This window comes from Brienomyrus brachyistius, chromosome 1, assembly GCF_023856365.1.
Source record: "Brienomyrus brachyistius isolate T26 chromosome 1, BBRACH_0.4, whole genome shotgun sequence".
Classification (NCBI taxonomy): domain Eukaryota; kingdom Metazoa; phylum Chordata; class Actinopteri; order Osteoglossiformes; family Mormyridae; genus Brienomyrus; species Brienomyrus brachyistius.
In genome coordinates, this window is record NC_064533.1 from 39,331,392 (window position 1) to 39,357,257 (window position 25,866).

General features: G+C 42.7%; 1 protein-coding gene across 1 annotated transcript in view; it reads left to right on the forward strand.

Annotated features, from left to right (window-relative positions):
• Positions 1–24,895, forward strand: part of LOC125751272 (protocadherin-8-like) — a 131,131-nt gene extending 106,236 nt beyond the window's left edge. Inside the window, exons 4-9 of the mRNA XM_049029929.1 lie at positions 19,309–19,334; positions 19,467–19,523; positions 19,879–19,985; positions 20,253–20,478; positions 23,887–24,048; positions 24,413–24,895. Coding sequence (XP_048885886.1) covers positions 19,309–19,334; positions 19,467–19,523; positions 19,879–19,985; positions 20,253–20,478; positions 23,887–24,048; positions 24,413–24,895 — 1,061 coding nt within the window. The remainder of the gene's footprint in view (positions 1–19,308; positions 19,335–19,466; positions 19,524–19,878; positions 19,986–20,252; positions 20,479–23,886; positions 24,049–24,412) is intronic.
• Positions 24,896–25,866: the final 971 nt, after the last annotated feature.

Genomic DNA, 25,866 nt, shown 5'->3' on the forward strand with positions numbered 1-25,866 from the left:
TTCTTGGCAATATTCGACATACCACCACTATTCCTTCCTTATCATCTTATCAACTCGTCTGTGTTTGTCATGTGCTTTCATGATGTGACACAGTTCATTGTGACTAACGAATTTAAACGCTTAAGACTCTTTGGTCTCTTTGGAAGTCAGTTAGCTGCCTCATGTTACTTTGAAAACTCACATATCAAAGTGTTGACTGCAAGACCTCTTCTATAGTTGACACATACTGCTAATTGGCATTCAAACCCAAATAACTCACTTTGTAGCTACGTTTGTAATTGAGGTTCAAGTACTTCAAAGTCTTTTTTCATGCGGCGTTTCTGTTATCCACCCCGTACATATACTGTATACATGTACACATACACAATGGATCATTTATTGAGTGTGTACAGTATCTTTTGTAAATGACCCTACAAAGTAGCAGGTGATTGTATATTCATTGCTGTAGCTCTATGACACTGATTATCGAATAACAATTTAGGCAACATTTAACATAAGGCGTTTTCATTTCCTTTTCTATTTTAAATCCGGAATCATTTTATGCTGCACGCGAATGCAGTCATAGTGACATTTCATTTCACACTGTGGGCTTGTTACACAATAGTACTAAAGGTCTCTAAAGGAGATGTTGCTGCATATATTTTGTGTAGGCAAAAAATAGCTGGTTCTAGCAATTCCTTTGTTTATGTTTCAATTACAACCGGTGGTTTCAATGAACTGGTGATCTTATAAATCCAGATTCCTGCCATCATTGTTAATTGGTTCATCGTTATTTTTCTCATTGCCTTCAAAGCTTCATCTTTTTAGGTACTCTGTTCACTTTGGGGATTAGTGCCCAAACAAAGTGCAATCTACAGCCTACTGGTTATCGATACGTAGGACCTCAACCCCTCTCTTTTGAGGTGTTAAAATAATGTTAAAAACATTAGACAGTAACTGCTGTATTCTGATGATAATACACCAATATTGATACTTTTCATATTTTAACCACATGATTTTGCTTTTCTGGGGAACAGATGCTACTCTTGAAGTGCTGAAATTCCTGTCTAGCTAGCTATGTAATACTCGCCTATTGGCTTTCCCTTCTTGCAATGTGGAGGGATTTTTATGTAAGACGAATTGATAAATTGATACTCGTTCTGTGAAAGTCCTAAAATTTCTTCTCTCCAGGCTTGACTTATACAACTTCCTGCTGGACAACCTCCTTGTTTCATTCACAGATTTATGCAAGGTCATATGCATGTCTGGTCCTCTCTTTGTGACTTGCTATAAAAACCGCAGTCCTCTGCCCCCTTATGCCCCATCAGTTCCCAAATTCAGTCTTGGTCCCCTGTTCTTGCCCGCTGTGTTCTCTGCTTTTGTGACTTTGTTCACCTTTATTGATATATTTCTGTATACTCTTCTCCTGTATGCTCTGTCCTCCCACAGCTTTTAGTCTTGTGGTGTCCCACTGCTCCATGCTGTGTTCCTGCTGCCTGCCAACACTCTTTATCATTATGAGTTACCTACAGACATCAGAACTTCCATCAAGATCTGTTAGAACTTTAATCAGAATGGACTGTTGATGCAGATGAACACTATTTACGTGGTGCATGTTGACTAGCCTCACTGCTGCTGTGCATCTTTTCAGCTGTTGTCTATATTTTTGCTCTCTGCAGTTTTTAAAGGATCTCTCCTTGTCCTGACTCTAAATTCCTCTTCATATTTATTAGATACATATTCTGAGGGTCACCATTGAAGATAATGAATTCTATATTTTGAAAATGTGCATGTGAAATAGGCATAGGATTAGAGAAAAAAACGCACACATAATTGTCACAGCTAAAATGAAAAATAAGACAAAAACCTTATCTAATAAGATAGATTACAGAAACATTCATGATTAAAATGTAGTTGTATATAACGTGCAAAATGGCAGCAAGCTTCTAAACCCAAGTGAGCATTCGGCGGGGACTCTTGTTATGAGCAAGGTGTCGCCTTTTGCAATTAATGTCTACCAGTCACATCATTACCCGAGGGAGGATATGTCAGCGTGGTGGGAGAGTGAAGTCAGCCAGAGCGACGCTTTTCACCAGGGAGTCATCCTTTCAAAAGGGACGACACCCTCACAGACGGCAAATCCTGGGATGCGACGGGGGAGATGAAACCGACGCGGCAGGGAGTCGAGCAGTCTGCTGCTACGATTTTCCCAGACATCTTCTCCTTAGCTGAAGGGCAATCAGCAGTGATGTTATCACACTCTTGAAAGACATGGAACATTTCAGGAATGCTTACCATCAATAGGCACCACCCAGTGAACGTGAGAATTAGGAAAAGGACGCCTTGATGTTTTGCTACTGAGATCACAGAGCCTTGTGGCACTGCAAATATTGAAATTGATAAATATTGATCAACTCGTAGTCAGCAGTATGACGACAACCAACTTTGGATGCTGACATGTTGCTTCTTGCATGTCTGCGTGAACGTAGCTTGCATGTCCATTCAGTATCCAAATAAATAAAGAGTGTACCAGCTGGTATCCCCTCCTGGGTGGACCCCAGCCTTGTGCCCTTTGCTGTCTGGGACTGGCTCCAGGGCCCCCCATGACCCTGCTCTGGAAAAGCGGTTAGAAGATGGATGGATGAATAGTGCGTTAAGATATTCTGGTTGGAGTTATATGAAGCACATGGGCTCTGTGGTATTTAAAATTACAGTGTTTTGATAGAACATGGTAGCAAGGACAATGGCAGCCTTCTGAATTATTAATCCAGACCTTTATTTTGCTATACTGAAATAATCACCATTAGTTGATATTCCAGCAGCAGCACTGTTTGATAATAGACACTTAGCTGTAAATTAGCATTTTTGCTGTCTAACCTTGCGGTGTGAGTGGCACAGGTCACTGAAGAGCGGCGATTTGCATGCACTGGAGGAGGTTTGGTATTATCCGAATCCCACTGGTACTAGAGTGAATTGATTAAATGACCAGGAAGGCCTAATTAAAGCTGTTCAGCTCAAATGCATTGATGTATTACATCTATTATACCTCGGTTCGATAGGTCTGCCCTGCAAGGGCTGCCACAGCTGCTAGCGCTGCTAAACAAACTGAATAAATAATGCCGGGGAGCTATCGGAAAAACGGTAGGGCCGCGTTCGCTATGTCCAGTCAGCCACCAGATTTATGAGTCTATAAAGCTACGTTCGTATTCCATGAGCTCACAGCTGTGAGAACAAGGGGCTTTCTCAACATCATCAACTGCCAGATAATCTATAGTACATTATTTCAATTATGAGGGAGGTGGTGTGTACACACTCCCTTCTTTCCTTGCACATTCATTTCTTACGTGGAGTTTTTGAAAACATACTCAGTGATGCATTTGTCAGGATTAGGCCTGTCAGTTCTAACAAAATCATCTTTAAACAGTGCCCTACATAATCAGCAGCAGCCTGGAACATTCCGAGTGTTCCAAGGTCACAAAGGTCAAATGCCATTCAAAGCTGTAGTGAGGGTATTTCACGAGGATTTCCCGAAAGAAATAGTGAGACATTATGCAGGGTAGTGGTAGCATTTAAATGTTGCTGCAATGACCACAGTTAATGTGTTAATATTAATGGCAAATGTTCTAGCCATATGCTTTAGGGGACTAGGAATTCATATTCCACCTTCAGGTCTGTGTGTGTGGAGTTTGCCTGTTCTCAGTATGTTTCCACCTGCAGTCTAAAAACACACAATTAGGTGAACTGGCATCTCTGAAATGCCCACAGTGTGTGATGGTGAGAATGCTCAGCAATGGACTGCTATCCTCTGCTGGGGACCTTGCAGTGCTGGCTTCAGGCCACCGAAAGCAGGTACTGGATAAACAGTTATGGAAGATGGATGAAATCTACAGAAATCTACACTTAAAATTTCAAGTGCATTTCAAATTGGATAACTAAGGATGCAGTGAAAAGCTAAAAAATGGTTTACAAGCAATGTAAACAAAAAATTATATATGAATCCACCTTAACTTCTTGTCTACTCCCTGGCATTACCCTAACAAGTTACATCTTTTATTCATTTGTCTTAACTCGTTTGTTAATCATTCCCGGCTGCCTTTCTTTACCTCCCTTGTTTTTTCCGTATATACATGCTTCCCAGTCCTGTATTCCCCAGTCTAGTCATTAATGTTGCTCCGTCTATAATTCTGTGTCCTTCCAATTATAAGTATTGTCTTCTTGATCTGTTGTGGTCCTGTTTATTTCCAGCTCCAGTTTATTTAGTTTATGTTTGGTAAAATGAAACCTCTTATTGTTTTGACTAATCCCTGCCCTCAAGTCCGTTGTCCTTCATGTCATGACAGATTGACTAGACACTATAAGAAACTTCACAGCACTAATGTCAGCCCCGGCTTCCAGGCTTCCCTACACCCTGCAGACCAGATTCCCCATGTTTCCCAATTCTGAAACCCAGCAAGAGCTGTTGGGTCTGCCAGAGCAGCCCCGCCTTCAAGCTGAAGACTACTTCACCCTCCTGGGCCAACACCTGAAGTGGAGGTGCAACCTTGCAGTGTGGAGAGTGCCCGAAGCTAGCACATTCTTCATGCGGACAGGAAGGATATTATCAAGGCTAATATGAGATGTGGTGTGTGGCTTATTAGGCTAAGCTTCTGTGCCTGTGATCAGTACTGTAGGTCGCTGTGCCTCCAATTCCAGGCCCAAGAGAAGTTGTCGTTGCACCTCCAGCGCCAGGTCTTGGTCATGCTGCCGCAGTTCCTCCAGAACTCGGCCCAGTAGGGGCCTCCACTCCACCTGATTTTTAAGAGTACAGCCCGGGAGAGGTCGCCGCCCGTTCCGTGCCTCCAGAATCCGGTCCAGATGTTGCTGTCATCTTCACCTCTGCCACGTGTCCACAGCCCGTATTCAGCTCTGCTGCGCGTCTGAAAGAAAAGAGCCAGGCTCCCGGCCCCAAAAGGGCCACTCTATCTGGGGTCCAGGTGCCCAGCCTCAAGAGGGCCACTTCACCCAAGTGCCATTTCATCTGTAGTTAACCTCGTAGCAGCCAGGTCGACCTGCTTGGCTCCAGGTGCCCTAACTTCACCCTGCTCGCTTCCAGGTGCCCTGGATTCTCCCCTCTCACCTCCAGGTGTCCTGGTCTTGCCCCACATGCCTCCAGAAGTCCCGGCCCAATCTAGACTCCTGATGTACTTCTGGATTCCGCCCAGTCTCCTGATGTCTCGCCAGCTCCAGCCCAGTCTTCTGATGTCCTGCCAGTACCCACCACATCTCCCGATGTTGTCGGCAAAACACCACCTCACAGTCTACTGGCTCGACACCGAAGGTCTCCTCATTCCTCCTTGTTCGCTGCCTGGCCAGTGCCTGACTCCCCAGCTGCTACCAGGTCGACACCCAACTCCCCAGTCACTGGGTTGAACCAACCTAGCAGATGCCCTCTAGGCCTTGCCCTAAGTCAGTGGTTCTCAAAGTCGGTCCTCGGGCCCCACTGCCCTGCTTGTTTTCCTGCTATCCCTGCCGCACAAACAAGTGCCAGCTGTCTTTCAGCTTCTCATTGACTGAACACACCTGATCCAGGTAATCAGCAGTGTGTAGGGCAGGGATAGCTGGAAAACAAACAGGGCAGTGGGGTCTGAGGACCGACTTTGAGAACCACTGCCCCAAGTCTTGCGTTGGGGACCCCATCTCAGCCCAGTGCTCGCACTAACCCAGTCCCAAGTCCTGGTGCCTTAGTGTCCTCTGGCCCTGCTGGCCCTCTGAGGCCCTTTGGTCCCACGGTCCAGGTGGGTCCCTTCTCGCCAGGGAATGGGTCCACAAGGACCCATCACCCACACTCGCTGCCCAGCTCTTCAGGGTCTGAGAGTCTTCATCTGTAATTTTAATGTCGTTTATATATAATGAATAACTTAATAACTTTTTCTGTCTGTGCAAAGAATTGGTGTCCAATGCGTACTTGTGTCATAAATGTCACAGATGTGACACCCATATAGGCAGAGTTTCTCATACCCCTGAGTAAATTCCCTGTGAATTGAAGGCTGTACAAATAGCTGAGACTATAAACGGTGTGTCTTTAAATCCTTTATTTGCATAAAGAAGGGCTGCTTTGGGTGTCTGCCCAAGGAAAGCACTTAAGTGTTAATAAGTGCAATGAGAAGCAGATTTCAGAGGTAAGTTTGAGCAGTTGCCTCCGGCAGAGGTGCGACTTGAGCAATGCCAAAAAAAGCCCTAGTGTGACTGTAAGAGACAACAAGAAGAGACCTACCCAGGCTACGGGACACATTTTGGCTGACCCAGGTGCTCAGAAATTCATTAGTGTCTTGGTGGGAATTAACTGGGAGATAAAAGGTACTACTGCTTATCCTTTTTTAATTGGTTTAGTAGTAATAAATGAACAATGTGTACATGCATGTTAAAAGTTGAACTTGAGTGGGGCAGAGTCAGTTTAAAGAAGACTAAAGAAGGTAAATATATTTAGTAGAATTACTGTAAATATGCAGTAGCAGCCCTTCTTTCTACTTCTCCTTTTGCTTAACTGAACCTTGACACTGAATCCAAGCATTGTCAGCTGCCTGCCATTAAGTAAGACAGGCTTCTCACATGGCTTTTCACGTCCAGTCCCATATTGCACATTGTTTTAAAGAGGAAAAGCAGATGCCCATTAAATCCTGAAGAGTCTATGATTAATAATGTGCCAGTTGGAAAGGAATAACAGAAGAGATTCATTCAAATGGACTTTGAGAAGTAACATTATCGTAGACAAGACCACAATTAAGATTTCTGAATTCATGCGTGTGTATGTGTATATATATATGTTTATATATTATATATTTATATATATTTATATAACATAGGTGCCACCGTAACATATTCTGTCATGCTGGAGTTTTTGTAAAACTGACATAGATATTTCAATAACTTTCAAATGGATGTATTTTGACAACTAAACATCTAAAACAATCTGCACTCAAATTTACAGATTTGGCCTGTGTCCAGATTCTCAAGGAGAATTTCAGATAAAACAGCACTGTGATTAAGACTTAGTTCAGAGCTTATTTTTATCCATGTTCATTTTCAGACTTTAGCACATTTAATTGCTTGATTGTGATGCACATGGTTCATTGTGTTTGCATTGTTATGTATCTTTGATTTATTTGCTAACCGAACTAGAGACATAGAGACTTAAAAAAGATTATTGTTCACACAAGCATTTTAAAACAATGCAGTTCATACAATTGTAAGTTGTTCATTTTAAAACAACAACAACAACAATAATAATAATAATTGCTGCAATGTCATAGATAGGTACTTCGTATAAAGGGATCTTTTTAACTTACATAATTTCATATATTATTTTTGACTTTGACCATTTTCATCAAGTGACTTCAGCATAATATCAATTTGGCAACTTTAATTGTACAGATGGCTATTCACTGTAGTAATTTAGGCTGTGTTTAAAGTGTTGTTTTTAAAGATGTAGTTAAGGTTCTTAAGCTACCTCTAAATTTATGTCAGTGTATTCCATATATTTTAATAACAACTGCAAAGCTGCTAAGTGAGAGTTTCTCAACCCCTGGAAAGTCCACATTTTGCTTCCTTCCTGCATACCTGAACCAAATAATGAAGAAGATCAAATACCTGGTACAGGTGTATGAGATCAAAAATATGGATTGTCTGAGGGTCTCCCAGATTCTGAGTTGAGAAGCAGTTATGTCATTACAGGCAATTGCTTAATTGATGGGCTTTTTTAAGTGCTGTTCCTTAATTGGTTGATTGCCATGTTGTCATGGAGTTGAGGAGTGATTCATATATATTCTTTTTCTGAGAAAATAGAGAAGTGAGAGAATAGAGAGTTTCAGCAACTTTTCTGAAAGTAATTTAAAGTTCACAAGTCCAATCATTTATTTCCATTTAAGTGGTAATATTTTTCAGCCAGGCCAGAACACATCATCCTAAAATGAAAAGTATTTAGTGTTTTTAACTGGCAAGCCTTAATATTATACACCTCTGTATAATTTGAGAATTTAATTCTGACGCTTTTCTTGTCAGAGGGAAGCTCTTTTTGTCCTTCTGCTGCCTCATTTTGCTGCTATTGAACATGACAGTATTGAAAATCTTGTGTCAAAATAATGCAGGGGTACAGATCATTATAAACGGTTCCAGAACATTCTCTCACTGTTTTACTGAGCATGGGGCAGAACATGACACAAGAATAATACAAGAAAAAAAAAAACATTTCAGTGTTTTATTTAACAGTCATGAAAAAAACCCTTAGGCAACATTGCCCAAGGAATAGTGAAGCTTTCTACACTATGAGGGGATAAAGAAATATTACATATCAATATTATATATATATAACATTCTCCAAGCAACAGTACACACACACACACAGATACACCCACAGCCTTTGGTTAGAACCCGCTCTGTCAATCAGCGAAGATGGCTAAAGGAAAAGCTTCATTCTGAGCCTCCTCATCCTTCTTAGTCATGCCACCCAGCTGGAGCCAGTCACCCTCTGATGATTCTTCTTCAGCAGGTTCCCGATTAAAGATGGCTCTCTGCCTTATTATGAGCCTTCACGTTCCTAACCCTAGCTGCCCCGAGTCTTCCCAGTCTTTATTTTATACTCCATTTTGATGAGGTTAGGGGTTACAGGTGTGCGTGGTTAGGATAGCCCTGGGCCCTGACAAGGCTCCACAGTGCCCAGTGGCTTCTGCTGATGTCTTGGTGTTGATCCATGACTAATGATTCACATACACCTCCATGGACTGGGCCACAGCTGTTGTGCACTATTCTAACGAAAGTCTTGGGATGTGTGCAGTTATAAATAGAAAATTAATAGTGTGTTGGCCAGGCTTTGACTTTAATGACTACATGAATGGACATCAGGGTATAAAGCCAGGACAATTGTGCTTTTCTTTTCCTTTGAAACATTAGTCTGCTCCATTACTGAAGAGCCCAAATTCAACCTTACCTTAATTTTTTTATAATTTATCCAAAAGATGTTCCGCCTGGCTCAGGGCTCTGTGCTGACAGTTTATCTCTGGTTTGAAAATGAAAACAAATGGTTATTTACCAGTGAGCACCATTTTTTCTGCTGAAGAAGGGGTATCCTTTGTCTTTGGCGGGATACAGTGTATGACAAAGGTGATTAAAAAGTTGCTATGACAGAAAGTGGATAGGATTCAAATGAGAAAGTGATTCATTCAAGAAAAGGTAATTAAATTCAAAAAAATATTTAACATATTCTGTTCACTCTAAATTTCGTATTTTTTTTTTGAAGGGATTTAAATTTATTTGAAAAACAAATCTAGTAAAGAGTCACAGTGAAATCAACCCAGGAGTCAAAAGGCATGGTACATCCTGGACAGGCAGTCACTCCTCTGCTGGGAACATTCTCAACCATTGTGGGCAATTTAGAGATACCAATTCAATTACCTGTATGTTATTTTGGATTGCAGGAAGAAATGGAGGGATCTCCAAACACAGAGAAGAGGGCAGATATTGAACCCATAACTGTAGAGGTATGAGAATGCAGTGCTGCCCCTCATGTCATCACCCTAGTTACTACATTTATATATAATCCATTTGCCAGCATTTACACAAGTGGTATATAAATCCACAGTAACATAAACACAGCAACAAAAATACATGCATTAAAACTACCTCATGGAAAATTTGTAACACACGCCGTATTAAGAGATATTTTCTCCTGATAGCCTTTGCATTTCAACATCATCTCTACTTGAATATAACCGCAGAGCAGGGAAAATGTAATAATATCATCATACAATATGATCATAGGAGGCAACAACAAAATATGCAAAATTAACATTTAGTCTTGAAAAAGCAAGGCGACAAAAGAGAGCAACTAAAAACTCCACTGGCAATAATGAACAAATGAGGTATCTGGGGGCTCACATGTTCTTTACGTGTCGACGTAACAATAGATAATTAACAGTCAACACACAATTCTTGACAAAAATTTTATGAGTCACTTAATACTGATTAGATTTTAGCAATGAAAGAACCTGCCTTTATAAACAGTTCATTTTACTGCATCCCCATCATCAATGCTGTTTTTCAAGCTTCAGAATTCCCGTGTTTCTCATTAATTAATTAATATGAACAGTACATATCTTTTCTCCTTAAATTCACTGGTACAGCTGTAAGAACATTATTTCAGGAAAGAAGTGGCAGGGAGCAAATTAAAGGTTAAGGCCTAAACGTTAGGATCTCAGTTTAAGGTGGCCATGTAGACATTTATCTCTGACATGGGTCAGCCCCAGTGACCTCTGTGAAATGAACATTACTTCTCATCCATCTGTTTCATAACATTGTGTTGACAGAAGCAATTGAATATATGGATGTACATATATAGAATTACACAGATATGATTCATAGAAATCAAAGTGCAAGGTGCTTTAGGCGTGAAGCTCTTTTCTGTTGACTCTAATGCTGTTGACTCTCGTGATTCTTATAGAAAGCTTGCAAGCTTATTTTTTTTCTCTCCAGGCTGAATAGATTGACTGCTGGCATGATTTATATACACCAAATAAACTTATGACTAAAGCACAAATGAGTTTTGCAACATTTTTTTTAAGCTGGTCGGAATAAGGGTATCATACTGACTCTCTGTGTCACTTAGATGGAGGGTAATATTAATTTTATCTAGATGATAATTTCCTGGCCATAAAGCTAAACAGCTGGCTGAATACATATGGTCTTAGCAATATGTACAACACAGTGGAGATGCCTTGAATTGGCTTTTTTATCTCCAAATTGCACTTCTGACAATATAAACATGAGACCAGTTTAATACTGACGAAAAATATAAAAAATAGCTCATGTCAGGTTTGATACATATTTATGCTTATCCACCACAGTGACTCCCTAGCGTTCCATGAAGGAATAAAGGATGGTAGAAGCAAAATTCAGCATATAATTCCTGATAATTCATCATTTTCAGATTTTAACATCTTGAATTGATTGAAAATGAATTGACATTGTCAGTTATTTAAAATGCTACTTTAATTAGCTAATTAGTTCAGTTAGCTTAATATACATTAATAATTAATAATTCCATGCTAAAATTTAGCTATGCGAATTAGATACAAGCACCTCTGTCTCTGCTGTGGTCATATTTTGTCCTCCCTGTTCAATACCATGAATGGAGAGTTTTTCTGCTACTGTGAGTTTTACTGCTACTGTGCATGATTTGATTCAAGCACTTAAAATATTGCATCCCTTGGTGATAGGAAATAATATTGGAATGTACGTCTTTGAACAGTGGTACAGAAATCCTGTTAAGCGTCAAAGGAGTTCAGAATGATTTAGCACACATGTGAGGCTTCTGGTCTCATAGCCAATGACAATGAAAGTGGATTCAGGTCTTATTGCACAGTTTGGCTTTGGTCTCTTTTCATGGACCTTCTCCATTTTTCTATTTTTTCCAATTTTTCCATTTCCATTTATTTATATTCATCCATTTATTTACTGTCATGCTTGTCAATTAATTTCAGTTATCCTACTAAATAAATTATACATTGTCACGCATTGCTTATGGGATTTATATGTGGAAAAAAATCCAAAAATACCTGAAAAAAACGTATACACTTATATCATAAATAATAAAGTACGTGGAGAGGATAAAAATAACAGCAACACATAACCATATGTTAATGTACAAGTAGTAGGGCAAGCAGTTGCCTTAATAACAACTTTAATCATTCATGGAATGCTGTAATGCGAGTCTTGTGTGTAATGGAATAGGGGACCATTGGTCAAGAAGAAAAGCTTCTAGTTTTTGAGGGATGAAGGAGATGAAAAACTACTTTGTGCTCCGGAATTTCCCATAAAGGTTCAATGATGATTTATTTTGTTTATTGAGGAGGCAAAGTAACGTATTTTACTTTATCATGATGTTTATGAAGCTCCTCTTGCATTTATTTAGTAATGCACGTGAGGATATTATTATATTTCAATATGGGAACATCATCAACAACAATATTTCTAGTGTAATTACCTTATATTCCTTGGTTATTGTTGTGGCCATGCAGAGCAATCATTGGACTCAATAGCTGCCCATACCAACAGACATCCCTTGTGTTAGTCCAGTTGTAAACCCTTCTCAATGAGGGAAAAAAGGGTAAAAGATGACTGACTGACTGACTGACTGACCATATTACTTTTCCATGGCTCACGGGTCCATGGTCATGTGTCTTTGTGCATTGGCCTTCGATACAAATAACCACCACATGGCAGCAGTGACGTAAATCCCAGCTTAGTGAAGACTGAGACTTACAGTTTTCATCGAAAGTGGGTCATGCAGTTGGTCTGTTCTGTGGTATCTCTAGTGGCCACTTTTGTGATGCTTGAACATATTCTAGGTGTCCAGTGTTTGGCAAATACTGTCATGCTTTTTGAGATGCCTCCTTTTGACATATTAAATGATTTTACGATTTTTTTGTCACCGACAAATCACGTAGCAACTCTTTGGAACTCTGTTAGTTTTTTCATGTTGTTTTGAAAACCTACATATCAGTGCACTAATTGTAAAACCTCTTTTATAACTGATATTCACTGCTATTTGGCATTCAACCTAATCTGAAGCACCCTTGCATGTGCTTATGTGATTACATTTATGTAAAGTTAGTTCTTTTTAAAAACTCTTTTTGAAGTGTTTCTATTATTTTGTCCCCCTAAATATACAGGTGGGAGAGAATTCATGCCACTTAGCCCTTCTTCTCTGTTCTGTGACTGTACTTTTAAAATGAGCAAAATGTATTAGATGAATTGATTTTCTTTCAAAGCGAGCAGGAGAGTAATTCCTGTGATGTAAAAGGTGGAGCCACTTAATATTTCCCACTCCTCTCAGGGTTACATATTTTCTAGCTATTTATCAATGAACTGAGTTCATTCCATCAGGAAGACTCTTGTAATTGTCATGCTGATTCTGTAAAATCCCAGTGGTATATATGACCTCCAGCATTCAATGGTCTTTCACACGAATATATACTTTAGTAGCCACAAAATGGGGAAGCCCCACGTCTTAAGTTTTCCGTCTTGGCATAGTGCCTCCATGACTGAGAACTTGAGGAAGTTTGTGATTAGCGTGGGTAGTTAAGTATTGTTATACCCACAAGTACATGGTAGGTAGGTGTCAGGACTGTTCACGAGTTACATAACATCGCAAACAAACAAAACAAGAACCAAATAAGACTATTCAGTGACAGGAAATGCAACATTAAGAACACTCAGGCAAGAGTGGTGTCAGGAATTCCTGGAACAGATGAATCTTGAGGCATTTCTTGAAGGTAGCAATTCAGATGACCAGATGTAGTTTGGCAGCTCATCCCCCCATCAGGGAACCACGCAAGACAAACATCTGGAGTGACACTTCTCACATGGCAGAGAAATCTCCAAGAAAAGTTGGTTTGCAGACCAAAGAGGGCAAGATGGAAAGTAGGTCTCAGAGAACCTGTTACAGATGGGTACCTGTCCATTAATATATCTGAAGGCCAGAACCAAGGACTTGAACTAGATATGAGCACCTATGAAGATAGGCAAGGAGGGATGTAACATAAAATTTAGGCTGATTGAATACCAAACATGCTGAATTTTGAATCTACATCAGTCTGAGGGTTACAGTAGTCTGCTTACAAGGTAATGAATGCCTGGACTTGAAGCTGAGCTACTCAGAAACCCTGATCTTACTGATGCTATATTAGGTATATCTGTAAGATTAGGAGAGTGCTATCATATGCCATATAATATTGCTTGTCTTTGTAGACCTTTGAGTCAGTGGTGATGATTCAAGTTGAACATGTTATAGCAGCTTCAAAAAGGCTATATTAAACCTCACTCTAAACCAAAACTGGTAAATGACAATTACGACACTGGGCAACATTTGGGAACACCAATAGTAGAACAGCAGTAAACAGGGTAATGGCTATACAGTAACCAATTGAGAACACAGAGCAAGGACCGGGAAATGTACACACATGGACATGAGAACTAACAAGGGGAGGGTGGGCGGTTACAAATGGGAGTTGGGGCAACAAGGAACAGGTGGGGTCAGATGCAGAAAGAGTCATAGATATAGGAAAACTAAACATACTACAAAACAGGGAGCAAAAACAAGGAACATGATATACCAAGACCACAATGTCAAACTAGTTGAGCAACCCAAAACAAAAGGGGAGTTTGGACAATGGCTGACCACTTAGCCTGTTAAGCCACATGGTGGGCAGGGGAACAGGGAAATACTAAGGGTTAAGGACATGGGATGGCCAGTGACTCTTGCTGATTAAACAGGAAACAGACATACAAATAAAACATAACTACATGGAAGAAAAGAACAGGGACAGGACAGACAGCACCTGGACCATACACCACAGGGGAACCAAAAGAGATTGAGAACAATGAGCCAGGAAAGGGCAAAACAACAGGGAACTGAACTTGGGGCACACAACAGGAGGAACAAATGAGACATAGTCAGGCGGCAAGGGAGAACATTAAGAGGACTGAGGCAGATAAAGAGAACTAATGGCCAGAGGCATGGAAGGCAAGGGAGCAAACCAAGGGGCACACATTTGGGAAGGTGCAGGATCAGACCACCGGCTGAGGGACTTTGACACTGGATGGGGAGCAAGACAAAGGAGACCAGGCAGGGAGAACCACCATAGGTTTAGCTGTGGGGTGGTTGGCTGGGCAGCAGCACTGTACTGTAGCTGGGGAAGATGGAACAGGGACAGAACAGGGTTAATGGGGCAGGGTCCATCGGTGTGATATAGAAGGCCAAGGAGAGTGGACCACCAAGGGCCTGGACTTATCAGCAAGGAAGCACCACAACAGGAGCTGGCAGTGAATCTGGGAGGCACCAGTAGCATCCATGCCACCAGGGACCCCTCCACAGAAAAGCTATATAAATGAAGACAGGCTGAGCAGCCTCTTATGGGTCCATAACCTGGGACTTAAACTGCACAGTCCTATCTAGGCCAGGCTCTGGAGGCTCGTGTGAAGCAGGAACAGTCAGCTTCTTCCTCTTGGAATGGGGGCCAAGCATGGCATTCACAGGAGGTGAAGAAAACCCCTGACCTTCTCAGGATTTGGAACAGGCAGAATGCCCCCTTTTGGACCAGGGACACCAGCTACACAGTAGCCCTCCCCCCGGAATACGGGGTGGCAGCCCCTTCTCAGCCAGGCTTAATGAGATTCTGATGAATATGCAAAGACTCCCCAAAGCTTATCCATATCCCCACTAAGTAACATAGGAGAGAGCTATAGGTGTTGTCTTCCTGCTTCTTTGAGACAACTTGATATAAACTGGGATTGAGTAGCTGGGTGATAAACCAAACAGTCTCATAATACCTGAAGTGCATACAGGTCACTCAGCTAGATGTGGAGAGCAGATCTCTCTGCTGGGCTGCGAACTAATGAGGGGTTGAGGGAGATAGATCCCTGACATGACTTAGCTTCCAAAAAAGGACCAATCATAATAGACCAGCAGAGTAAGAAAACCACACAGCAACAACCAAAGTGACTAACTAAAATAACAGATGACGGACAAACAAATATATATATATATATATATATATATATATATATATATATATATATATATATATACTGTACATGGATAATGAGGGCTAACAAGGGGCAGGTGTAGGTTGTTACAATCAAGAGCCTAGGGGCAACAAGGAACAGGTGGGGTCAATCAAAAGATACAAAAAGGACCAAACACCAAGGAAAACTAAAACAAGAAAAACTGAGGGCTGTTCCACGAAGTAGGATTAAGGGAAAGTCTGACTTATTTCGACAAGTCTGGCTCATAAAAGTGGGAGTTCCATTCCATCAACGTGTCTTAAATGAATCCCCGCTGAGCTACCATGGTAACTTTCGCGAGTGAACATGTCTGCTCTGGGCCAGGTTAACTGGCTCACTTAGTTAAGCATTGTCTCAAACAGCGTCCGATGTGTGGGAACAGATTCCCAAAAGATTATTCCATCAGACGAAATTCCGCGCTCTCACTACTCATGTCATTTAATAAATACAATAAAGCTTATAATAATCTTGTCTCAGCATTCCAATTAATTTCAAAATAATTTAAAGCATACCCATATTACAAAAGTCAAACACGAAATGCAATGACTGAAATTGAAAAAAAATCCATTAAAATAATATGAACAGGAAGATATATTTATATTTTCACTCACAGTCTACTTTGAAAGTTTATTAGTAAAAAGCAAAGACAAGATAAGGTTATTTGTGCAGAACATCTCATACGGATAATACAGAATAACATTATACAGTAAGAATGGCACGTGAACATAACCCAGAAGGTTCCCTGTTGGCTATGGGAATCGAACCAGGAACTTCTGCGGTGTAAGGCAACAGCATGTACAACCGTGCAATTGTACTAGGCATTTGTAACATTTACATAACTTACACATTTAGTCTGTCTGCAATTCTTTGCCAAGCCTGGCTCCTTGGCTTTATTTATGGCCACAGTATTGCCTTTTTAGCGATTACATCTCTGTATTTTTCATACAGCTCCATCTGAAGCGTTTGTTCTGAGGTGGGAAAGAAACACCTCTCTGGTTTTTCACTAATTTGATCATTCATCCATTCATTTGGGCTTAATACTGTACATATCTCGGGTGTGCGCACTAAATGAGACTATACAAGCCTGCCTTGTATGAGCCTTGATTAGTTAAAGCTGAATTGCGTTAGTGGAACAACATGAGGCTAAGTTTAGAGATGGTTTAGAGATGGTACTATTGATTCTGACTTTTTTGGGAAAGTCTGGCTTTCTTTAGCTACTTTCATGGAATGCCCCCCAGAATTTCTTGTTTAGCTGGATAACTTGTCAAATTTAAGGTAGTCAGGGCTAAATGTAAGGGGAAGAAGTTATCTGGCTAAGCAAGAAATCCTCCTTCATCGACCACCAGAACATACCACAAACAGGGACCATAGAGAAAAAACAAGGAACTATAATGGAAATACACAAACAAACACATGATAAACCAAGAAAACCCAAAGTAATACGTTAAATAACAACAAAAGGGGAATTTTCCATGACTTTGTAACTATAAGTTAAGGTGAACAGGTTGAGTAAATATGTGTTGTGGTAAAGTCATTTGGCAGAATATGAGATTTATAAGGATCTTTTCAATCACCTAAAATATGGATAGGATAAAGGTATATAGATTTAAATACATGTACCTACTGATTCATTATGTTTTCATTAATAATTAGAAGGCAATCTTTATGTTATTTTTGAAATTTCAAACCATTTCTTTGCTGAACCAGCAGTAGCAGCACCATGTCCACCCAGAGTTGGAATTACTCCACAATTTGGGTCATCTCAAACCAATCAAAAGAACATGAAGCCAGAACAATTAAGTTGCTCCAGTATCCAAATATGCTCCATGCATATACAAACACGTAGTGTAAACAAAGACATATCTTCTGCAGAATTATCTCCTGCAAGTCAATATTTAAATAACAGGAAGCTGTCTAATTAAAAAAGAATATTTGTGACTTTGCATGTCTGTGTTTATCTCTTAATATATTAAGTCCATTTAAATGGAAGGTGTAATTTGCACGAAGTAACTTTTAATTCCTTATACATGTTTCGCATAAATTAATGGACAGTATACAGTAGTTAGAAATATTTAGAAAGCATGAAAGTGAATGGTCTCTGTAGTCTTTTTTTATTCATTTTATTTCAGAAGTCTTATTAAAGGTTGGATATTAAGATGTTTGCATAATATAGTATATACAGCAGACATTTACCCATTGGTAAACAAAAGGGAGAAGTTTTGATATATTTTAGATTTTTCTCTGCTCATTTGAGTATTCTACTTATTGAAGACAAATTCATATTTATGAAACTGAATTAATCAGAATCAGGTTCCTTGGACAAGTCCTATATATGCTCTCTCTCTCTCTCGCTCTCACACATGCACACACACACACACACACACACACATGTTTGTAATTATGTCTTTGTGGGGACTCCCTGTTTATTTCTAAAATTCTAAGCCCAACATAATGAACATAACCCATAATCAGCCCTAACCTTACCATAAGCAACCAAACAAAATACGTCCATTTAGTAATTTTTTTGATTGCATTCATAGATCTTTGTGGGGACCTGAAAAATGGTCCTCACACAGTCAAAATAACAGTTTTTTATCACATTGATGCAGCATGTTGCCACACCCACCACACAGCGAAATTCCTCGGGATCCCGGCTGGAAATCCCCCAGGCAGATACACGGTTCAGTCCCACCCTCCGGAAGTAGCCATCCATCTGCCACAGCCGTGTGTTACTTGGGCGCCCCCTTGGCCTGGTCCAGTCGCTTGGGTCCTCAGCAAAACCCTCAGGGAAACACCCCACATAGCCTTAGTGCCGTAGCTGATGCTCCCTCACAATGCAGGTAATGTCCCTCATTCGGGACTCCTCAAGCAACCACTCATTCGACACAAAGTAAAACCAGCGGTACCCAAAGATTCTCTGAAGAGACACAGTACTGAAAGAGTCCAGTCTAGATAGCACCCATGTTTCACAGCCATGCAGCAAGACAGGGAGCACCAGGACTCTAAAGACTTGGAAATTTCTCCTCTTACAAAGATATCGGGAATGCCACACACCCCTTTCCAGCGACCTCATGACCCCCTATACTCTTCCACTCTATCTGTTGACTTCATAGGAAAAGTCACCAGAGACATGAATGTCACTGGCGAGGTAGGTAAATCTATCGACAAGGTCGACATTCTCTCCGCAAACTGACACACTACTGACGGCTGTGCCCAAGAAGTCATTAAATGCCTGGATCTTGGTCTTTATCCAGGACACCCACAATCCCAGACACTCAAACTCTTCAGTCTCTCGAGAGCCCCAATCAGAGCCTTCATTGACTCTGCTAAGATCACAGCATTGTCGGTAAAGTCAAGATCAGTAAATCTTTCTTCGCCAACAGATACCCCACAGCTACCGAACAGCACAACCCTGCCCAACACCTAGTCCATACAAGCATTGAATAGAGTAGGAGCAAGAACACACCCAGGGCGAATTCTAGAATCAAATGGAAAGAACACAGAGGTTCTCCTTCCATTCTGCACAGCATGCTCTTGATAAGCACCCTCAGTGCAAGGATATGGTTGATGGTAGACTTCTTAGGTGTAAAACTACACTGCTCCGGTCGCTGACAGACAAGCAAGTGATCATGGATCCTGCTAAGGATGACCCTAGCAAGGACCTTAACCTGCACTGAAATCAGTGTTATCCCTCTATAGTTACCACAATCCAGGCGATCACCCTTCCCTTTCCAGATAAAGACTACAAGTCCCGTTTTCCAGTCAGTTGGGATGATGCCTGACTCCCAAATGGAAGCAAAGATTGTCTGCAATGCCAGGAGGACAGTCTTACCACCAGCCTGGAGAAGTTCACCCCGGATACCACAGATCCCTGTGACCTTCCTTACCCTTAGCTGATTCGCTACCTGTGCAATCTCAGTGAGATTGGGTGGTTCACAGCTGATTGGAAGGTCAGCTTCGAGAACCTTGGACCCAGAGATGTCCAACATCCTATACTGGAGGGTCAGCTTTAAATAGTTGCTCAAAGTAGCTGGCCCAGCGGGTCACTACTCCAGTGTCATCCGTAAGGACCGGTCCATCACTCGCCCTGACTGCAAGTCTCCGAGTAACAGATTCAGATGTGTGTAATGCTTCAATTCCTCTGTAATCAGGATCTAGGTAATTAGACCACCGACGGTGTGTCACCTGCTTACAGATTCATCTAACAAACGTGTCCTTATCTGCCCTCACAGCCATTCTTCTCAGTTCCCGGTATAGCCTGGAGTTGCCACCAAGTAGAGTGCTGCGATTCCTCTTAATATCCAGCATGCCCTGCGAGATGAAACACCTCATTCTGAGAACACCGGCAACACCGACACAACTCTCAGCAACCTTCAGGGCCTTATCTCAGAAGGTCTCCGCATCACATTAGAGTCAGCAGTCGCACCCAAATCTGCAAGTTCTTCACACAAATTGCGTGCAAACTCATCAGAAAGAGCTTGACCTTGGAGTCTGGCTAATCTAGCCACGTTCTCCTAGTTGGTGGTAGCCTACTGGATCTAACTGAATCTTCAGAGTAGCAACAACAAGTCTGTGGTCAGAATTCACAAACTGGGCACTTCTGTAGACCCTGCAGTTCTACAGGAGTTTCCAACATCTGACCACGAGGATGTGATTGATGTCTTTCGCCCCACCATCAGTACTGGAGTACCAAGTCCAAAGATGCGGCTCGGGGCATCGGATCCAGGATCCAGTGACCTGCAGCCCCTGACCTTTCACAAAGTCAAGGAACATGGAGGAACAGAGAGACGAGATGTTCCATGTGCCTACCCAGATGGGTCACCTGAAACTGAGACCCAAGCACCTCCATGCGGCAGGTGGCGCCTCAGCATCACACCAGCCCCGATCCCCAACAGACCTGACCCTGTTAGTTCTCCGATGGTTTTCACTCATCCAGGGATGGGGATCCCGAAGGCTTTGCCCCATCCCCTTCATGATGCGTGCAGCCTTCCTGCAGGCGGCTGTAGCAGAGCTACTCCCGTGGAGAGTGCCAATCCCAACATTAACCCCCAAAGAATTTTTTTCCCTGCAAGTTGGAGGACCACTTGTAGGGCCAGATGCAGTTTAACATCATACCCAGGACACAAGGAATGCTGGAATAAATACAATATGTAAAATATAACACAGTAAATGCAATGAATTTACAACAATGATGTATTGTGTAGTAATGGGGGGGGGGGGTTACAGTACAACTGAGTTGAGGCAACTGGGTCAGCTGTTCATAAGAGTGAAGGTTTGTGGGAAGAGCCTGATCTTATACTGCTTTCTTGGTGCACAGTGATCTGTAGAGCCTGCCAGAGGGGAGAAGTTCAAAGAGGTTGTGGCCCAAGTATGAGGGATCTGTGATGATTTTCCCTGCCCGTTTCCTGACTCAGGAGGAGTACAATTCCTGGAAGCTGGGCAGGTTAATATCGAAGAATAAAAATGTTTGAGATTTTCACTTGTAAAAGGTATCTCAAAAGTGCAGTTGTCTAGAGACTAGAAGCAGAAGATTAAATGAAGGAATGAAAATGCTTTTCATGGTATAATTTTATAACTTCACCTTGCAGTCGTTTTGTTCAATAACTAGGCTTTCAATGAGTATGATTCAAACTAATTGATTATTGTGAGGAGTTTGAGTTTGTCTTTTGAGAGTCCCAAAGCATGCAGCTACAGGTGAAGCTGTAGGTGAAATTGTGACTCTAATTGCATAGAGTATATGACAGTTTTAGTATTCGTGTTGCAACAGTTTCGCATCTTGTCCAGGGTATCCTATCCTTGTGCATTATGTTTCCCAAAATAAGCTTCTGGCTGACCATGACCATGTACTAGATAAATTTCTATCAAAGATGGAAGTAGCACACATCATACAGTGTGTACACCCACCCTGGGGAAAGAGGTGGCAGTGAAAACTTATTCCAAGTACTCATTCTCAGTACAGGAGTGTGAATAAGAGCATTTTAAGATATCTAACATGTTTAGTCTTTTGGGAGCAGTTTGTTTGGACTTTGTCAGTGAGTCAAAAGTAACATGAACACTGTTCAACACAACCATTGGATTTCCTTAAGTTGCTTCAGTTACTGCAGCTGTAGCATTCATGTAAAACATATCATCTTATTTAAGAGTATTTAATTGTGTTTAATGTGCAGATCATTATTTATAGTGAGCCTGAGTGTCTGTGTGAGTGCATTTGTATGTACTCTGCAACAGACTGGCATTCTGTGCAGGATATCCCCAGGCTATTGCCCTATGTTGCCTGGGATTGGCTCCAGGCTCCCCTGGGACCCTGTCCAGGATAAGCGGTTGGAAGATGGATGAGCCTGATGCTGGGAGTCTAGCAACAGAGGCAGTTTTTTCCTTTGTGAGTAATTATACTATAGAGGTTTTATGATATGGTTTTGCTCACAAACTAAGCCAAAGCTGATTACCACTGTAATAAACTAAATTTTTACATCTCATATTGTAAGGAAAGTAATAAAGCTGACACTAAAGGAAGTCTTCCCCATTTAGTGGGCATATTTTTTCTATGACCAATGATGTATAAATGCAATGTCAGGTTACTTATATCTCTACATAACGCTACATTTCATATTTCATTAACTTCATTCTTTATGGCTACAGCTGTACATCTTTATAGGTGAAAACATACTTCTGGCTTAAGCCACTTTACTGCATGACATCTAATGCAGTGCATTTATAAGTCAGAAATCTCTTTATCCATTATGCTTGAGTAAGTAGCTGGAGAAAATGAAGCCATTTGGTGACCTGCTTTTATTTAAAGATCTAATAATTGATTTTGAGATTATATGCCGATGGCTTATTGTTCTTGTAATGAAAAGTAACTTTAGTTAATGGTGTTAACATTTCAATTATGAATAATGTTGCTTGTGAATTAGCCTCTTTTGGGTGAATGAGTAAATTGTGACATACACTTTATGGTGTAGGGGCTCCTACCTTTTAGAGAGAATTCATTCCCCCTTACCTATGCTCAGGTGTGCAGGGTGTGGTAAGCATGCATGTGCAAGCAAGAACACAGTTTCTTTCGGGTGTTTAGTCACGCTGAAACAAATACACCTTTTTTGTGGCGCTCTACTCTTTCCCTTTTTCTGCTGCACCGCAGCTCCCACAGTGGTGACCCCGATGTTTCGGTGTGTTTGTTTTCGCCCCGACCATGCTCGTGAACACAGTTGCACTTAAAAATACCAGGGTTCTGGTACGGCCAGGCGGCAATTTGGTTTGTGCAGGCGGAGGCTCAATTCGCCTTGCACGGGATTACGGAGGAACAAAACAAAATATTATTACGTCGTTGCAGTGCTGTTGCTGAGCACTTACAAGCTTTCCAAGACAAACTCGCGCTGCCCGAGCTGGGCGATTCACAGCCCTTGGAGCTGATGGATCACATGCTAGCTCTCCTAGGTGACCATCAGCCCTGCTTTATTTATAGGGAGCTTTTTCTACAACAGCTGCCCGCAGAGGTGCGGGGGATGTTAGCTAACCTCCCGCTTAAAGACTGCAGGGAGCTTGCTAGGGAGGCTGACAAAGTGCATACTGCCAGGTTGGCAGCTTGTTCAGCCATGTGTGCTTAGAGCTCGGATAGCTCCCCGCCGCGGGCCAGTGCTACTGTTTCTGCTGCGCAGCGGAGCAGTATATCAGGCCACTGCTTCTACCATGCACGGTACGGTGACAAAGCAAAAAAATGCATCCCCCCTTGGGGACGGGAAACGCACGGGCCGGCGCTTGTTAGCGCCAGCTGGAGCGGGCGCACAGGTGAGTGTTTTGCCTGTGTTGATGGTGGATACGCGCTCCGGGATGAAGGGCTAGACTTTGGAAGGTGCTAATGGCCGCAGTATTCTGACTTATAGCACTTGTGTCAAGGCAGTCTGTTTTGGTGGCCAACGGTTCCGGTGGCGTTTTGTAGTGTCGAAGGTGTCCACTTCCCTACTGGGTGCCAATTTTTTTATGTGCTAACAACATGCTGGTGGACATAAAACACCAGCGCCTGGTTGATGCCAGGACTTTCCATTCAGTGCTGTGCTCATGCAGCAGGGCTGGTTCATCTCAGTTGTCTAGTGCCTTGGGGGCAAATAACACTTATGCCCGCCTGCTGGCAGAGTACCCAGACCTCACCTAGACCACTTTTACATCATTCACGGCCAAGCATAGTATTGAACACCACATTGTCACGACAGGGCCGCCCGTCCATGCCCGAGCCCGACGCCTCGATTCGGGTAAATTGGTTATCTCTAGGGCAGAGTTTGCTGCATTGGAGAGCCTCGGTATTGTTCGGCGTTCCAGCAGTGCTTGGACCTCCCCTCTGCATATGATTACCGTCGGCGTAATGATGCCACATCTCCGGATCGCTACCCGATCCCACATATCCAGAACTTTTCTTCCCGGTTGGTGGAGGCATCCATTTTTTCGAAGGTTGACCTGGTGCTTGGCTACCATCAGGTCCCAGTACATCCAGGGGATATTGCAAAGATTGCGGTCATCATCCCATTTGGGATTTTTGAGTTTCTTTGGATAGTTTTTGGGCTTAAAAACTCTGCCCAGTCTTTCCAGCGGCTCATGGACAGTGTCCTGAAGAACCTTCCGTTCCTGTTCGTCTATCTGGATGACATTTTGGTGGCCAGTAACTCCAACTGACCACATAGCTCACCTTTAGACCCTTTTTGAGCATCTGAGCAGTCATGGGTTAATTATCAACCCATAAAAGTACCAGTTTGGTTTGTCCTCCATCGATTTCCTCAGCCACTGCATCTTGGGCAATAGGGCAGTTCCACTGCCTTCTAAAGTGGAGGCCATCTCTGCATTTCCGCAGCCTGCTACAGCCAGGGCCCTGCAGGAGTTCCTGGGCATGGTTATTTTCTACCATCCCTTTATCCCATGGGCTGCCCAGATGATGCGGCTGCTGTATGAGGCTCTCAGGATTACGACAGCCAAGCAGGTTCTTGATTGGACTGCTGAGCAGACCAAGGCTTTTGGAGCTACCAAGTCTGCTCTGACAAACGTGACCATGCTGACCCACTCATTGTCTGATGCTCCAGTCGCGCTCACCATTGATGCCTCAGACTACGCTGTGGGGGCCGTGCACGAGCAGTTCGTGGAGGGTGCCTGGCAGCCGCTGGCCTTTTTCAGCCAACAGCTCAGGCCACACGAGTGGAAGTACACCTTTGACCACGAACTTCTTAGCCTGTACTTGGCTGTGCATTACTTCCGGTTCCTCATAGAGGGCCGCCCAATCACAATTTTCGTTGACCACAAGCCCCTGACGTTTGCGATGGCTAAGACATCGGAGCCTTAGTCTGCTCGTCAGTAGCGGCAGCTCTCCTTTATATCAGAGTTCATGACTGACATCCGGCATTTAGCAGGAAAGCATAACCAAGTTGCCAAGTGTCTTCCAACCAAGTTGGAAGTGGATTATACTCGATCGGCAGCGGATCAGCGGGTCCATCCATAGGAGCAGGCTTATAGGACTGCAGTCAACAGTCTGCGGCTGGCTGATGTTCCCTTCCTTGACTGTGGCGCCACCCTCCTGTGGGATATCTAAACTGGTCTAGCTAGGCCTATCGTGCTGGTCGGTTGGCATTGTCACATCTTCGAGGTGGTGCACGGGCTTTTACACCCAGGCAGACGAGCGGCTAAGCGTCTGATAGCCACCAAGTTTGTCTGGCATGGGCTGTGGAAGGATGTCTATAGTTGGGCCGCTTCCTGTGTTCCGGGTCAGTGTGCTAAGGTACACCAACACACCAAGGCACCGCTGGCACATCTTGTGGTGCCTGAGCACCGTTTTGATCATATACATGTGAACCTGGTCGGGCTTCTTCCCCCTTCCTTGGGTTTTACTCACTTGCTAACGGTGGTGGACAGGTCTGCTCGGTGGCCAGAGAGTGTACCTTTGTCATCCACCACCATGGCAGATGTGGCCAGGGCTTTCATCGGTGGTTGGGTGCCCCATTTTGTGGTACTGTCTGATGTGTCTTTGGACCGTGGAGCCCAGTTCACCTCTGAGCTCTGGGCTGCAGTGGCCCAGGTTTTGGGGGTTTCACTTCATTGTACTGTACCACAGCCTACCATCCTCAGGTTAATGGTCTGTGCGAGCGTTTTCACAACTCCCTGAAAGCCTCTCTTTAGGCCAGCTTCAGGGATGGCAGCTGGGTGGACAGGCTTCCCTGGGTTTTGTTAGGCCTCCGGACAGCTCTCAAGCCAGACCTACAATCCTCGTCGGCCGAGTTAGTCTATGGGCAGACTCTGCGGGTGCCATGGGATTTCCTG